Source organism: Saccopteryx leptura, chromosome 7, assembly GCF_036850995.1.
Source record: "Saccopteryx leptura isolate mSacLep1 chromosome 7, mSacLep1_pri_phased_curated, whole genome shotgun sequence".
Classification (NCBI taxonomy): domain Eukaryota; kingdom Metazoa; phylum Chordata; class Mammalia; order Chiroptera; family Emballonuridae; genus Saccopteryx; species Saccopteryx leptura.
The window spans coordinates 7,191,684-7,208,133 of NC_089509.1; the positions used below are offsets into that span (position 1 = coordinate 7,191,684).

Sequence of the window (16,450 nt, forward strand, 5' to 3'; positions counted from 1 at the left end):
TTGCTCCTGAGCGCGCCTTTCCCTTAGTGCCCAGGTGATGGGAAGGAAAACGACGACAGACCATCCAAGAAGTCCCCAGGAAACACTGGGTCGCACTGCATGAAGGTGTAGTGCCCCTGCCTGAACCCTTAGAAAAGGGTGGGCTGGGGCTGGGGCCTCCTGAGGCCTGCCCTGCACTCAGGGAAACCGGACATGGACTTGTTATTTCCATAAGCTTCCATAAGTTATTTCCATGACCGGCCGATTCCAAAGAAGACCCAAAGAAGTGGTGACCTTGACACGTGAGCGGAGGATAGCACGGGACAGTGGGGGCCCTCGGGCCTTCAGATCGAGTTGGCGTCATCCTAGCCCCCACGTTTGAGGACTTAGGCAGGGAGGGGTGACAGTTTGCTGCTTTTTCTGCCAAGGGAAAGCATTGCTCATCCACCTTAAAAGAGTCTGGTCAACTGCATGAGTGACACCGTGACAACCTCCTCATGATAAACGGCTTTCCCTCCCAACACAAATGAGGAGCCAAGCTGGGCAGGAAAGAGGGCTTTGTTGTGGGGACCCCGGGCTGCAGGGGGCAGGCAGAGGCTCCCGGTGCTCAGGGTGGCCTCCACCCCACCCTCGTCGCTCCTGCGTGTTATCGCCCCAGGATGTGGCTGCCCTCATCAATTTCAACAGCCCCCGCTGATGGCCAGCCTCGTGGAAACCATGCATCATGCTGAGACGCCATGGCATCAATGAGGGGAGAAGAATTTGTCACTGGCACCTGTTTCCTGACAATAACAGAACCCAATATTTCATAAAAATTAAGTGCCCAGAGCATGCCCGATGGTGTACAGGTTTGATAAAGGGTGGTGTGACAGATGCAGGGGATACGGGGACAGGAGGCCCGACTCATCGCCGGTGTCAAAGCTCGTGACTGCAGTAACAGATGGAGAGCAGGCCACCGTGAGAGGCCTGGGGGCGGGAGGCCTGTCTGCGAGGCGAGCATTCACGGAGCCTGTCCCTCAACAGGCGTCTGCTACAAGAGCTGGGACTGTCTGCCTGTCCCCGTGGGGTGCTGGCCTCAGTGGGGCAGGCTCTCTGGGGGAACCTGCACAAGGCTCTCGGCCCACAGTGGCCGTCTCGGGCATGGGCTGCTCCACTCCTCCTCCTCCTGTGAGAACTGTCTCCATTCCCTTCCCCCTTACACCACTCATTCCCTCGAATGTGCACCGAGTCCTTAGATAATATGATTTCATAGTTACTGTGGACCAGGCCCTTCTCCCAAAGTGCCATCTCTCCCAAGCTCATAGGACAGTGCAGGAGACAGGCTACGCCACCCAGAGGCTAGACTGGGCATCTGAGCAGCTGCAAGTCTTATAACCCAAGAGGGTCAGAAAAGGCTAAAGTGGTAGCAAAAAGGACAGTCTGGGGGACAGAGTTCCAGGGACAAGGAGCAACTGGAAAGGAGCCTGAGCCATTCAGGGAACATGAGCAGCTCAGTTCAACTGGGGCTTGTGTGGCACGGGGGCGAGGTGTGTGTGGTGGGAGAGCCAGCTGTAGCCCCCAGACACGCCTGCGTACACACATACACACTCACTCATCCTTTTTGTCCGTGTGCATCTGATGAGCACGTAAGGGGCAGGGGGCTGGGACACAGGCTGGCCCTCCTGAAGCACGAGCCACGTCCATCTCGCCTCAGTTCACTCACTGCTTATTTGTTGGTGTGGGCAGCACCAGTCCACCCATTGGACAACAGGGCTCAGTCCCAACCCAGCGGGCCTGGAAGAGAGTGGGCCTGGTCCCAGCCTGAAGGTGGCGGCGGTGGCCAGCAGGTTACCTGTGTAAGGGGCAGTGGGGAGGCCAGCAGGTTACCTGTGTCAGGGGCAGTGGGGAGGCCAGCAGGTTACCTGTGTCAGGGGCAGTGGGGAGGCCAGCAGGTTACCTGTGTAAGGGCCAGTGGGGAGGCCAGCAGGTTACCTGTGTAAGGGCCAGTGGGGAGGCCAGCAGGTTACCTGTGTAAGGGGCAGTGGGGGGGCCAGCAGGTTACCTGTGTCAGGGGCAGTGGGGGGCCAGCAGGTTACCTGTGTCAGGGGCAGTGGGGGGCCAGCAGGTTACCTGTGTCAGGGGCAGTGGGGAGGCCAGCAGGTTACCTGTGTAAGGGCCAGTGGGGAGGCCAGCAGGTTACCTGTGTCAGGGGCAGTGGGGAGGCCAGCAGGTTACCTGTGTCAGGGGCAGTGGGGAGGCCAGCAGGTTACCTGTGTCAGGGGCAGTGGGGAGGCCAGCAGGTTACCTGTGTCAGGGGCAGTGGGGAGGCCAGCAGGTTACCTGTGTCAGGGGCAGTGGGGAGGCCAGCAGGTTACCTGTGTCAGGGGCAGTGGGGAGGCCAGCAGGTTACCTGTGTCAGGGGCAGTGGGGAGGCCAGCAGGTTACCTGTGTCAGGGGCAGTGGGGAGGCCAGCAGGTTACCTGTGTCAGGGGCAGTGGGGAGGCCAGCAGGTTACCTGTGTCAGGGGCAGTGGGGAGGCCAGCAGGTTACCTGTGTCAGGGGCAGTGGGGAGGCCAGCAGGTTACCTGTGTCAGGGCCAGTGGGGAGGCCAGCAGGTTACCTGTGTCAGGGGCAGTGGGGAGGCTGGTCGCAGGCCCTCAGCCTCCGTCTTGACCTTGCTGCGCTTCTGAATGACAACGGGGTTGACAGTGCTGCTCACAGCCGACTCGCTGTTCTGCTTCTTCTGAGGAGGGTGCACAGGAGAGAGAGCCTGTAACATGGGGGCAGAGCAGGGACACTCCAAACCTCTGGGACCCTCCCCACACAGACTATCTGGGCCACCCATTGTGTCTGAAGTTTGAGAAACTGAATCCTCCCAACTCAGTCCCCCTGTCAGGGGCACGGCCAGGAGAGAGCCCAGAGCTCAGCCTGTCAGCACCTCCCCTACCCCACTGTCCATGGAAACGGACAGAGACCTTCTGGGAAGTGCTGGGCACCCTTACTCCTGACCTGACAGCTCCAACTTCTTGGCCACCTAGAGCAGCTGTGGCTCTGAGTCTGGGAATAGGGTTCCCTGGCCGGCCCAGGGAGCAGGGTAGAAGGGCAGGTTTTACAGGACAAGGGAACCAGAGCTCTGGTATTAGGTGATGTCCCCAACACTGACAGCTACTGTCTGAGGGACCCACTAGGTGACAGCTTGGTAGACAGAGAGGCCACCTTGGAGGAGGGGCCCCCTAGAATGCTGGGATGTCTGGTTTCCCTCTCAGCACAAGGTCGTATCTAGGCTCTGCCAGGTGGGTGGCTTGGGCAGTCACTTCGCCTCAAGAATTGTCATCGTAAGTGTTAACCAGGACCTGGGTCTACACGGTGCTCTGTGCACACATGAACTTGAGTGCACACACATAATGGCCCAAGGTTGGCAGGCCCCACTCTCCAGATGCGTTAGCTCTGGCTGAAAGGTTTCAGGCAAGTCCGCATCCAAAACATGGTCTAACTGGTTCCAAAGCCTGTGCCTTTTCCATGAATCAATACTGTGTGTATAACGCCATTTCCCCATCTGCAAAATTGGACTTCCTTCATCACCAAATATTAATGGCACCGACTGTGGCTGTGAACGAGGCACGTCAGAGGCCCCTGGGGAGGTGAAATAAGACGGCCTTTGGTGAACAAAACAAACACACACACACAACTGAAACAAGCTCACAGACCCAGGGAGTAGACTGACGGCTGCCCTGGGAGAGGGGCTGGGGCTAGGGTGCCTGGTGACGGAGGGAAGAAGGGACTGAGAAGCACACACTGGCAGTCACAGCACAGCCCTGGGGAGGTGAAGTGCAGCACGGGGACACAGTAACACTGTGACGCTACGCGTGGTGCCAGGGGGGCATGGAAATACCGGGGTGCCCCCTTGTAAAGTCTATGATTATCCAACCACTACACTAGACGCCTAAAACTAAGACAAAATGATATTCACTGTAAACGGTAATTTAAAAAGAAAATTTTGAAAATGTTAATAAAGATGGCCTTTGGTAAACTTATGCTCTAAAATTAAACTGCATGATATTAGTCATTAACCATTAATTCATCCGTTTATACACTGCGTGTGGAGTCCCTGCATGTTCCAGGTCTGTGGATTCTAGGATCTCTCCCTCTCCATATCATGCTTGTTGGAAAGGTGACTACAGAGCTGAGGCTGGGCGCACGTCCACGTGAAGGGAGCAGCGCCAGAACCCAGCCCAGTCTCCCACCGGCATCCAGCCAAAGGCCCAGATCATGTGGCCTCTGCAAGCACGCACCCGCCAGCCAGACCTGCACAGGGCGCTGCCACTAGCTGCAGAGAGACACGGCAGTCGTTGGCCCTCACGGAGTCGCCCCTCCTCCTTGCCCCACCCACCTGGTTGGTGTCACTCAGACAGTTGCTGCGGCTGCCACTCAGCTGGGTGGGTGTGGTGTTGATGGTGAGGGCCATGGGCTGCTGGGCCAGGAAGGTGGGCGAGGGCTGGATCAGGGGTGGTGTGTGTCCGAAGGCTGAGCCTAAGCCTCGCTGCTGGCTCAAGATCTGCTGGTAGGCCATGGGGTTGATGGGATGGGGGAAGGTGAAGGCCGGGCTGCAAAGAAGAGGGGAGCAAGGTGACGGAGCAAAGGTGAGTGTGGGGGTGCCGAGCAGGCCTCTGCTGGGCTAACGCTTTCTGGGCAGAGGAGACCTTGCCCAGGGGTGGGCATACGCTCTCCTCACCATCACCATGGCTCCTTTCACTCAGGAACCAGCGGGGCTCTCACGGCCAGCCACCTCGGACCTCACACTCTGTGCGGGGGCTCCCACGGCCAGCCACCTCGGACCTCACACTCTGTGCGGGGGCTCCCACGGCCAGCCACCTCGGACCTCACACTCTGTGCGGGGGCTCCCACGGCCAGCCACCTCGGACCTCACACTCTGTGCGGGGGCTCCCACGGCCAGCCACCTCGGACCTCACACTCTGTGCGGAGCCCCACGGCCAGCCACCTCAGACCTCACACTCTGTGCGGAGCCCCACGGCCAGCCACCTCGGACCTCACACTCTGTGCGGAGCCCCACGGCCAGCCACCTCGGACCTCACACTCTGTGCGGAGCCCCACGGCCAGCCACCTCGGACCTCACACTCTGTGCGGGGGCTCCCACGGCCAGCCACCTCGGACCTCACACTCTGTGCGGGGGCTCCCACGGCCAGCCACCTCGGACCTCACACTCTGTGCGGAGCCCCACGGCCAGCCACCTCAGACCTCACACTCTGTGCGGAGCCCCACGGCCAGCCACCTCGGACCTCACACTCTGTGCGGAGCCCCACGGCCAGCCACCTCGGACCTCACACTCTGTGCGGAGCCCCACGGCCAGCCACCTCGGACCTCACACTCTGTGCGGGGGCTCCCACGGCCAGCCACCTCGGACCTCACACTCTGTGCGGAGCCCCACGGCCAGCCGCCTCGGACCTCACACTCTGTGCGGAGCCCCACGGCCAGCCACCTCGGACCTCACACTCTGTGCGGGGGCTCCCACGGCCAGCCACCTCGGACCTCACACTCTGTGCGGAGCCCCACAGCCAGCCACCTCGGACCTCACACTCTGTGCGGAGCCCCACAGCCAGCCACCTCGGACCTCACACTCTGTGCGGGGGCTCCCACGGCCAGCCACCTCGGACCTCACACTCTGTGCGGAGCCCCGGGCTGTGCCCCAGGACGCAGCCCTCAGCCTGGCAGGCTGGTTTCCAGGCGGTGCTAGGCTCTGTCTCACCTCCACACCCTGACCTTCACTGCTCTGATGCCTGAGATGTGCCCCCACATCACTGTTCTTTATTTGAACCCCATTTGCCTCTGAAGCCCATTCTGATACCCCTTATCCAGGAAGTGTGCCCCGAGCCCTCCAGCTCACCTGTCTTCTCTCTTACTGCACTTTCAGGCTCTATCGTGCCAATGGCAAATGAGCCCCTCTTTCTAGAGGAAGACACTGAGGAAGGAATGATGAGCTCTGAGGCTAAGCCACAGAGGAGATCATGGCTTCCTCCTCACCCTCTCTCACTCAGGTCACTGGCTCCGATGGAGGGATCGGCGGCCACACTGCGAGAGGCTCTGGTGACAACCAGGTCTGCAGGTGACTACAGCGCTGGCTGATATCTTGATGGCAGCTTTCAGGGAGACCCAAAGCTAAGCCAGTCTCACATTCCTGCCCCTCAGAGATGGTGTGAGATGGTAAGTGCTTGTTGTTTTTAAACCACTAAAGTTAAGAAATAATCTGGTTGGTAGCACAAGATAACTAATATATTTGTTATAACTTCCATTTCTGGGTCCTTGGGCCAAGATCTCCCAACACTCCTAACACCTCTGGCTGCTCTCAGGATGGTCAGGGGAAAAACATGGGTTTCGGTCAAGTAGGCTGAGGTCTGAATTCTTAAACCGTCAAGAGCTGCACAGAGGGGACAGGGGCTAATGTGCTGACGAGGTTTGGGTGTGCCATGCTTGACCACAGCGGGAGGCCTGCTGCCAGCCAGAGACTTGTATGGCCCAACTCAGTGTCTGTCACTCCTTGAGTGGTTCCCATGCTGGTCAATGAACTGGCCACTCCATGACGCTCACTGAAATACTAGGACAAGTGGCCCTTGATTTTGTGATTGAATCTTTCACGATAAGCCCATCTCACTTTCCACATCAAAAATTGTGTTTGGGACATGAAGTTTTGTCTGTCTTCTTGGGCTAAAAGCACTGGTACTCCCTACTTGGCCCCCCGTCCAGCTCCAAACTCTCAGTCCTCTGCTTGCAGGCTAAGCTCACCTGAGGGTGCCAGCCGACAGGTGGCCATAGGAGCCGCTGGCTGCCGAGCTGCTGCGTGAGTTGTTGATGTAGGCCACCAGGGAATTGGGCGAGGTCCGGATCATCCGCTGCAGGTCGAGGCTGGCGTCAGAGAGTGGGGAGATGGACAGTGCGCGCTTGCGGCTCAAGCGGGGCGTCACCCGTGGGCTGGAGAAACGTGACACTGTGGGACATCCAATCCAAGACACATCAGCATAGTGTGTGTGGGGGTATGGGGTGGGGGAGGGGGACACCCAAGACACATCAGCATAGTGTGTGTGTGGAGGGTATGGGGCGGGGGAAGGGGGACACCCAAGACACATCAGCATAGTGTGTGTGTGGGGGTATGGGGTGGAGGAGGGGGACACCCAAGACACATCAGCATAGTGTGTGTGTGGGGGTATGGGGTAGGGGAGGGGGACACCCAAGACACATCAGCATAGTGTGTGTGTGGGGGGGTATGGGGTAGGGGAGGGGGACACCCAAGACATATCAGCATAGTGTGGGGGGGTATGGGGTAGGGGAGGGGAACACCCAAGACACATCAGCATAGTGTGTGTGGGGGGTATGGGGTGGGGAAGGGGGACACCCAAGACACATCAGCATAGTGTGGGGGGGGTATGGGGTGGGGAAGGGGAACACCCAAGACACATCAGCATAGTGTGGGGGGGTATGGGGTGGGGGAGGGGGACACCCAAGACACATCAGCATAGTGTGAGGGGTATGGGGCGGGGGGAGGGGGACACCCAAGACACATCAGCATAGTGTGTGTATGTGGGGGGGGGTATGGGGTGGGGGAGGGGGACACCCAAGACACATCAGCATAGTGTGTGTGTGTGGGGGGGTATGGGGTGGGGGAGGGGGACACCCAAGACACATCAGCATAGTGTGTGTGTGTGTGGGGGGGTATGGGGTGGGGGAGGGGGACACCCAAGACACATCAGCATAGTGTGTGTGTGTGTGGGGGTATGGGGTGGGGGAGGGGGACACCCAAGACACATCAGCATAGTGTGTGTGTGTGGGGGGGTATGGGGTGGGGGAGGGGGACACCCAAGACACATCAGTATAGTGTGTGTGTGTGTGGGGGGTATGGGGTGGGGGAGGGGGACACCCAAGACACATCAGCATAGTGTGTGTGTGGGGGGGTATGGGGTGGGGAAGGGGGACACCCAAGACACATCAGCATAGTGTGTGTGTGGGTATGGGGTGGGGGAGGGGGACACCCAAGACACATCAGCATAGTGTGTGTGTGGGGGGGGGTATGGGGTGGGGGAGGGGGACACCCAAGACACATCAGTATAGTGTGTGTGTGTGGGGGGGGTATGGGGTGGGGGAGAGGGACACCCAAGACACATCAGCATAGTGTGTGTGGGGGGGTATGGGGCGGGGAAGGGGGACCGGTGGATGGTGAACAGGAGGAGCCCAGGAGGATCATCTATAGGGAGCTGCAGCTCTGCCATTTCCAGTCATGGGCTCTTGGGCAAGGGTGGAGCCTTTCTTAGCCTCAGTTTGCTCATCTATAAAATGGAACTGATCCACACCTGATATGGTAGACATTTAAGAAGCACAGGTCAGGTGCTAAGTGAGTGACTATGAGCACTGAATACATCTGAGCACCCCCTCCTATGTGGTGGGCAGAGAACAGAGCTGGACCCAGCAATGCTTAAGGTGTGACAGCAAAGTGCACAACATACCACAAGTGAACCCACCCATGAAGCCACCTCAGGCTAAAAGACAAGACCTGGTCAGTGCCCAGAGCCTCTCTGTCTTCCAGACCCACCCCAAGGAGGGCCACTCTCCTGGCTTCTAGCACACAGCTTAGTCTTCCTAGTCTAAATATTTTCTTCTTTATGAAGATAAAATTAGGAACACTTTCTGGTCCAGTTTCTTTATCCAACATTCCAGTTTGTAAGATTTCTCCACTATGTTGTGCGTGGCAATAACTGGCTCTTTTTCATTTCTGTAAAGAATTCCACAGTGTGTCTCTGCGGCCAGGGTAACCTGGTGTCTTCCGGGAGGAGGGGTCCTAGGGGTGCATCAAGAGCCCAGGAACAGTGAGCACAGGCAGGGAGGCGGGCTGGACTCAGCCGTGTGGATAGAGGGTGTGTTCAGGCAGCCACTAGAGTTGTTTACAGGCAGCCCCTCCAACCCAAAGGGAATCGGAGGCCGCTGAAGGGAGGGAGGGTGAGCAGGGACTGGGGGCATGAACATGCCCCTGAGGTGTGCCAGGTGCATCTCCAACCACCCCTTGTTTCCTCCTCATCATAGACTTGGACATTGCACTAGCAGACCCCTTTACAAAGAGAAAACTGAGGCTTGGGGTGGGGGTCGGACAGGGAAGAGACCCTGGTGTGTGGGGAGTTGTCCAGTGATATTTTCAGACCATTTCTGGGCCACTTATTGCCACAGGAGACCCAGAGTCCTGGCTCTCAGGAGAAGCTGTCTGGGGCTGGGGCTGGAGAGCCCTGGGGGTCAGGAAGTCCCGGGCTAGGCAGAGCCTCCTCCCTTCCTGCAGATATGTACGAACTCTCGAGAGACACAGTCTGAGGCTCCCTAGTGGGCACCTGAAACTGGTGCTCGTGAGGCATTCAGTAAATGCTGACACAAAAGGTATATGTGCATAGGAAAAAACACGCTGCTCTAAGCATGCTGAAGTTTTAAGTTCCTTAATCTTTGTAACTGCTCTATAAGGAAGGGACTATCCTTAGCCTCACTGTACAAATGACAGAACAAGTAGCTCATCCAAGGCCAGGCAGCCTTGATAGAGAAACAGATTGGAAGGCAGGTAGATGGCCACCAAAATGACCTACCTCTTGGCTTCTGCTCTGGGTGGGGAGGAGAGGTATCTTGGGGAGGTTGCTGCTGAGGGCAGGGGCGGACACACACACACTCTGTGGGGGCCCGTAGGCTGCACCAGCCACACAGTCTGAGGCTCAGTGGCTGCCTTGAGGCATGTTACTCAGCCCCCTTGAGCCTCTCTGTGCATGGGCATAACGGGGGCAGCGGGCTGGGCATGCAGGGCTGGTGAGAACTTGTGGAGAGTGTGAAGGATAGTGCCAATAGCCCAGCAGAGCTCCCACAGTGGAACTGTGGGCTGACAGCTTCCTCAGGAGCTAAGAGAGTGGTGGGTGGGAGTGAGCCTAGTGTTAACCCTGGAGTAAAAGGCAGCAAGTCTAGAAAAACACCTGGACCACACGGCAGCACACCTGTCACGAAACATTGGCCCCCTGTCCATATGAGCATTCTCTAAGCTTCTTAGTTCTTATTTGCTGAGCTCATACCTTGCTGATCCTCACTTTAAAGGGAGCTCAAAGTAAGATGTGAAAGTGAATCTTCCGAAAGACTCCTGTCACTTCCTTATAAGCTGCACAGTGAAAGGGGAGACGCGTTGTGAGGGAGATCGCGTGAAGTAAAAAATACATGTCTCTCAGTTTTACAAAAGGATTCTGCTAATATTTGGATTCCCACCCTCTCCTGCTCCTTTAACAAGAGGAAGCAGGCCAAATCTGACAGTGATATTCATCTCCGTTACTCCCGCCCCTCAAGGGAAATGTTTATTAATGCACTTCTTCCGTGATAAATTACTAAATAGAAAGAAGAGCGTGGCACTCATTTCCCGTGGCTTCTCCTGTGATTTATGACCAGAACTGGCAGAGCCATAGCATCTATTCATCTGTGGACGCGCCTGTTCTGATGTCCGACAGCCACCGGTGACGGGCACCAGCCTGCCCTCACCCAGGTGGGTGCCCAGCACTGCCCACTCCTGCCACGACTCGGATCTAGTCCCTGTTTCACACGCTAGTTCTTTCTGTTGCTCATTCGTGTGTTTGTTCATCTACCCATCAGACCCTTGTGCGGTGCCGACAGCATGCCAGGCACTGGGTGGTTCCCTTGGGGACTGCGAGCAAGGCGGACCCTCGGTCCTGTGCTCCTGGAGCTCACCTTCCAGGTGAGAGACGAAGACAGAGGCTGAACACCAGCAGGTGCGTGAGGCGCCCCCACACTGGGTTACCCTGCGTAATCCCAGAGGGCTTGGGGAGGGGTGCTGCCCCCCGCCCCGGGGTAGCTGAGAAGGGCAGGAGGTTCCTGAACAGTCCTGAGAGCTCTGAGCTGGGTGGCTTTGAGCAAGTCACTGAAACTCTCTGAGCTGGTTCCCCACCTGTATGATGGGCCAGCAGAACCCAGCTCCAGGTGGCTATGGGCTACTGACCAGCATATCATTCATGGCTCTGGGTCAGCGGTTCTCAACTTGTGGGTCAGGACCCCCAGTGGGGGTCGAACGACCAAAACATAGGGGTCGCCTAAAGCCATCGGAAAATACATATTTATTATATAATACATTTTTAAATAAAATATGTATTTCCGATGGCTTTAGGCGACCCCTGTGTTTTGGTCGTTCGACCCCCGCCGGGGTCGCGACCCACAGGTTGAGAACCGCTGCTCTGGGTGGACTCCTGTGGACCCAGGAACCTGTGTTAAGGGCAGCCAGAGGGATGCATGGAGCATGGCTCTGAAGGACACCTTCCCAGGAGCCATTTTTGTGCTAGATGCTACTGTCCTCAGCACAGGTCTGGGACTACTCTCCCTAGGGACAGCGGGACACACCCTTATTAGCAAAGCTCCTGGGCCCTGGATCCGCAGTAGTTAGGGAGCACTTCTGCATGGCCTGACCCCTCACCCTGGTATTTTCTGGACTCACTGAGGAGATGGCCTAAGGATATGTACCCTGAGCATGTTAACCTGCCCCACACTTAGCTGTCCACAGATCCCTCATTTCCCTATTATGGGGGTGTAGAGAGCGCCTAGGCTTTGGAGCCCAGGGGATTGGGGTTGAGGCTGACCAGCACCATCTCCTACTTTTGGGATGTGGACAGAAATACTTAGGGCTCTGGGCTCAGCTTCCTCGCCTGAAAAGTGACTTCATAAAGCTGTTTGTGCAGGTTTACCAGGTGACCCCTACACACCATTAGCCCACAGCTGCCCCCTAGGACCTTGTGGCCAGGGCTCCTCTGCCTCAGTCTCTTCTCTTAGTGGCAGCTGGGCACGCATTCCCTGTCTGACTGGCCATCCCTCCATCATCAACTCCTTCTGCCTCTCTGTGGTGTGATCAATGTAATTGGTTTCTGAAAACCCCCTTGGACCCACAGGCAGCATAAAGAACAGGTGTCAGAACGGAGGTGACATCTGAGTCAAATTAGTGTCAATATGACAATAAAATATACAGCCCAGAGGAAATATGGGCTGTAAACAGACAACATTTCAATTGAAAACATTTCAATCTTCTCAATGTGGTGGGAGGGGGCGGGGGCGGCTGTGGCTGCCGCCGCTACGCTGTTAAATCACGGATACTCAACAGTGCAACGCAGGGAAATTCCATTTTCGGGCTCTGGTGACAACCAGTGAACTCCCCACTCTCCAGAGAACCACTAGGCAGAATGATAACCTTGGATTTCCAGACTGGTTATCCATTACCTTCCAGTGCAGACTCACCCCTCACTCTCACCGCTGTAAATTAAATCAGCCTCCAGCAAGAACCAGGGGCGGTGGGCCTTCATCGACCACCTGGAGGCCAAGAGCTCCCAGGAGAGGGGGGTGGGTTTTCCTGGGAATGCCCTCTGTCCCGCCTGTGCTGGGCCCTCCCGCTCTGGGAGGACCGCAGGGATGGCTTTTCAGGGTCACAGGGGCCCCTGGATGCTGCTCCACCTCCCGGCCTTCCTCCAGCACCATGACGTTCTCCCCAACGCAGGATGTATACATGACCCCAGTGAGACTAGTTTAGGCTTCACAGACAGAGACAGGGACAGCTTCAGGTATTATCAGGTTTCCCACTTCAGAAAGAATAGAAAGTTCCATTTTTAACTTCCATTTATTTAACCCCCTAAAGGTGAATCTATTAAAAATTTAACATGAAAGAAAGAAGCGTGCAGATGGCACTTGTGTAAGGTAAAAAATTGTGCTGGTGGTTTCCATTGAGTGGACTGGGCACACTGCTCTGCTGGACGGGGACCCGGTCTTCCTACACAAAGCCTCTGCCCAGGTGTCTCTGCCCCGCAGTTCTGCCTCATCTTGGGGTGTGAAGGGGAGGTGCTGAGAGGGGGCTGGGGTAGGGGTGGCCACAGGATGGTAGCCTTTGTCCTGCTAAGGAGCTTACCCACAGCAGCACCATGAGGGCAGGGCTTGGTAGGCAGTGCACCCCTGTGTCCCTAGCACCTAACACTGTCTGGCACATAGCAGATGCTCAGTTAACACCCTCAGCATGAACGAGACAGAAACATACACACAAACACACAGAGAGGGAATGGCTGGTCTCCTTGATTTCCCAAAAGCTCTTGAGGTCCCCAGCTATTGCACAGAGCTTATATGTCATGGTCATGTTTACGAATGCCTCCCAACATAAACATACATGTATGTCCTCAGGGTCTTGGTCCCTTCCACAGGCAGTGTCCTGAGCTGAGCTGCCCAGGCCGCAGGCCTGCACAACTTGCTCTGTGAGAGTCTGAGCAGACGTGCACTTGGTGGGAAGATCCCTTCTCACCATCGCTGAGTGGCTGAAGCTTCCTGGGCTGCCTCTCCCCAGACCTGTGTGTGCCGAACACTGCAGGGGGAGGGCTTTGCCTGGGGCAGGCCCGCGGACGCCCCCGAAACAGGCCTGGGCTAGGAGCACTGCAGCGACTCAGGGCTGCACCTGGGCAGCACATGCACAACGAAGCTGAGCCGAAATGCCTAAATCATTATAAAAAGCAGAAGCAAAGGTCTGGACCTAGTTAGAACTAGTTTGAGAAAAACTGTTATCAAGTCATGACAAATACAGGAAATCACTCCGAACTACTCTGATTTACTTGAATTGTAACTGGCTGGGAAAGATGGAGAAATCTATTACTGACATCCATCAGGGTTCAGGACCCCCTGCACCAACTCTGCCAATGCTGGACCTGGCGACGCCTTCCCCTGCACCCTGAAGCCAATGGCGGTCTCCAGGCAGAGGTGCAGAAAGGACTGTGCTGGGTGTGACGAGTTAGGCAGCAGCAGGCGGCGTGAGCTGGGTGCTCCCGTGCCCGCTGGCGAACTCATCCCCCGCTCCCCTGCCTTGCCGGTTCTCAGATGCTCAGCCTGCTTGTGGCCACATGCTGCCCTGTTCCCAGCCCCCCCGCCAGGCTCCCTGCAAGCTGTCAGAGGCTTGACCCAGCACAGTTTCTCCCCGACCGAGTCTGCATCTTTCTGTCCTGTGTTCATTGGTGACTGCCACTCACTCATGGGCTCACCCACAAACACAGAGGTCTGCTCCTTGGCAGCCCTGCTCCCACACACAGAATATAGAGATAGATGTGTCAGCCAGTGCAGTCTGAGTCTTTTGGTCCCAAGGGTGGGCAGGGAGGGAGGCCCAGGAGCCCCAGGAGAAAGCAGCAGCTGGGCCGGGGCAGGATTAGGGTAGTGTCTCAGGAGACATACCAGCTGACCCGAGTCCTAGGCCATCGTGCAGGACTGAGCCAGGCCACCCTGCAAGGACGGGCACTGCGGGCAGAAGCAGGGAGGCCAGAGCAGGGCAGGGGAGCCTGCCGAGGAAGCAGGTGCCGGGAGTGCGTGTGTGAGTGGGCAATGAGGAGGCTGGGGCAAGGGAAAGCCACTGGCACCTGTTACACAGCTTAGATTTCCCCTGGAGAGTTTGGGAGCCCCAGGGGCTGAGGACAGAGTGCTGGGGAGAGAAGCAATCAATGAGAGGCAGGAAATGAGCCTGAGCTGAGAGGCAGTGCTGGGTGGGCGGCGGTGAACCGGAGGGAGGGTTGACAAGGCAGACTTGGCTGCCCTGGGGATGGGGTGGAGTGGAGGACAGGTGTCCAGGAGGACCGCGGCACAGAGCTGAGCCACAGGGTGCGCAGTGGTGCTGACAACTGAGAGACAAAGTCCTGCAGGAAGTGGAAGATTCGAAGGACGGAAAAGGACACTGGTGAAAAGAGGTTAAAACAGGAGTTAATTTGAGCACCTACTATGTGCCAGGCACCAAGCCAAGTTCACACATGAGATCTTATCAGTATGTGTGGTTCACACAGCACACAGGGCTGGGAATTGTCGCCTGGAGCCTGTTCAGTCCCACCACCAGCTCTGGGCCCCGCTGTCACAGTGAGGACAGGCCACAGTCCCACCACCAGCTCTGGGCCCCGCTGTCACAGTGAGGAGAGGCCACAGTCCCACCACCAGCTGTCACAGTGAGGAGAGGCCACAGTCCCACCACCAGCTCTGGGCCCCGCTGTCACAGTGAGGAGAGGCCACAGTCCCACCACCAGCTCTGGGCCCCGCTGTCACAGTGAGGAGAGGCCACAGTCCCACCACCAGCTCTGGGCCCCGCTGTCACAGTGAGGAGAGGCCACAGTCCCACCACCAGCTCTGGGCCCCGCTGTCACAGTGAGGAGAGGCCACAGTCCCACCACCAGCTGTCACAGTGAGGAGAGGCCACAGTCCCACCACCAGCTCTGGGCCCCGCTGTCACAGTGAGGAGAGGCCACAGTCCCACCACCAGCTCTGGGCCCCGCTGTCACAGTGAGGAGAGGCCACAGTCCCACCACCAGCTCTGGGACCCGCTGTCACAGTGAGGAGAGGCCACAGTCCCACCACCAGCTCTGGGCCCCGCTGTCACAGTGAGGAGAGGCCACAGTCCCACCACCAGCTCTGGGCCCCGCTGTCACAGTGAGGAGAGGCCACAGTCCCACCACCAGCTCTGGGCCCCGCTGTCACAGTGAGGAGAGGCCACAGTCCCACCACCAGCTCTGGGCCCCGCTGTCACAGTGAGGAGAGGCCACAGTCCCACCACCAGCTCTGGGCCCCGCTGTCACAGTGAGGAGAGGCCACAGTCCCACCACCAGCTCTGGGCCCCGCTGTCACAGTGAGGAGAGGCCACAGTCCCACCACCAGCTCTGGGCCCCGCTGTCACAGTGAGGAGAGGCCACAGTCCCACCACCAGCTCTGGGCCCCGCTGTCACAGTGAGGAGAGGCCACAGTCCCACCACCAGCTCTGGGCCCCGCTGTCACAGTGAGGAGAGGCCACAGTCCCACCACCAGCTCTGGGCCCCGCTGTCACAGTGAGGACAGGCCACAGTCCCACCACCAGCTCTGGGCCCCGCTGTCACAGTGAGGAGAGGCCACAGTCCCACCACCAGCTCTGGGCCCCGCTGTCACAGGGAGGAGAGGCCACAGTCCCACCATCAGCTCTGGGCCCCGCTGTCACAGTGAGGAGAGGCCACAGTCCCACCATCAGCTCTGGGCCCCGCTGTCACAGGGAGGAGAGGCCACAGTCCCACCATCAGCTCTGGGCCCCGCTGTCACAGGGAGGAGAGGCCACAGTCCCACCACCAGCTCTGGGCCCCGCTGTCACAGTGAGGAGAGGCCACAGTCCCACCACCAGCTCTGGGCCCCGCTGTCACAGTGAGGAGAGGCCACAGTCCCACCATCAGCTCTGGGCCCCGCTGTCACAGTGAGGAGAGGCCACAGTCCCACCACCAGCTCTGGGCCCCGCTGTCACAGTGAGGAGAGGCCACAGTCCCACCATCAGCTCTGGGCCCCGCTGTCACAGTGAGGAGAGGCCACAGTCCCACCACCAGCTCTGGGCCCCGCTGTCACAGTGAGGAGAGGCCACAGTCCCACCACCAGCTCTGGGCCCCGCTGTCACAGTGAGGAGAGGCCA

At 58.0% G+C, this 16,450-nt stretch overlaps 1 protein-coding gene across 1 annotated transcript in view; it reads right to left on the reverse strand.

Moving 5' to 3' along the window:
- The window catches only part of GLI2 (GLI family zinc finger 2), a 283,170-nt gene that overhangs the window by 17,622 nt on the left and 249,098 nt on the right, over positions 1–16,450 (reverse strand). The window contains exons 6-8 of the mRNA XM_066344832.1: positions 6,757–6,958; positions 4,349–4,562; positions 2,579–2,701 (exon numbers count right to left, since the gene is read on the reverse strand). Of these exons, the coding sequence (XP_066200929.1) occupies positions 2,579–2,701; positions 4,349–4,562; positions 6,757–6,958 (539 nt within the window). The remainder of the gene's footprint in view (positions 1–2,578; positions 2,702–4,348; positions 4,563–6,756; positions 6,959–16,450) is intronic.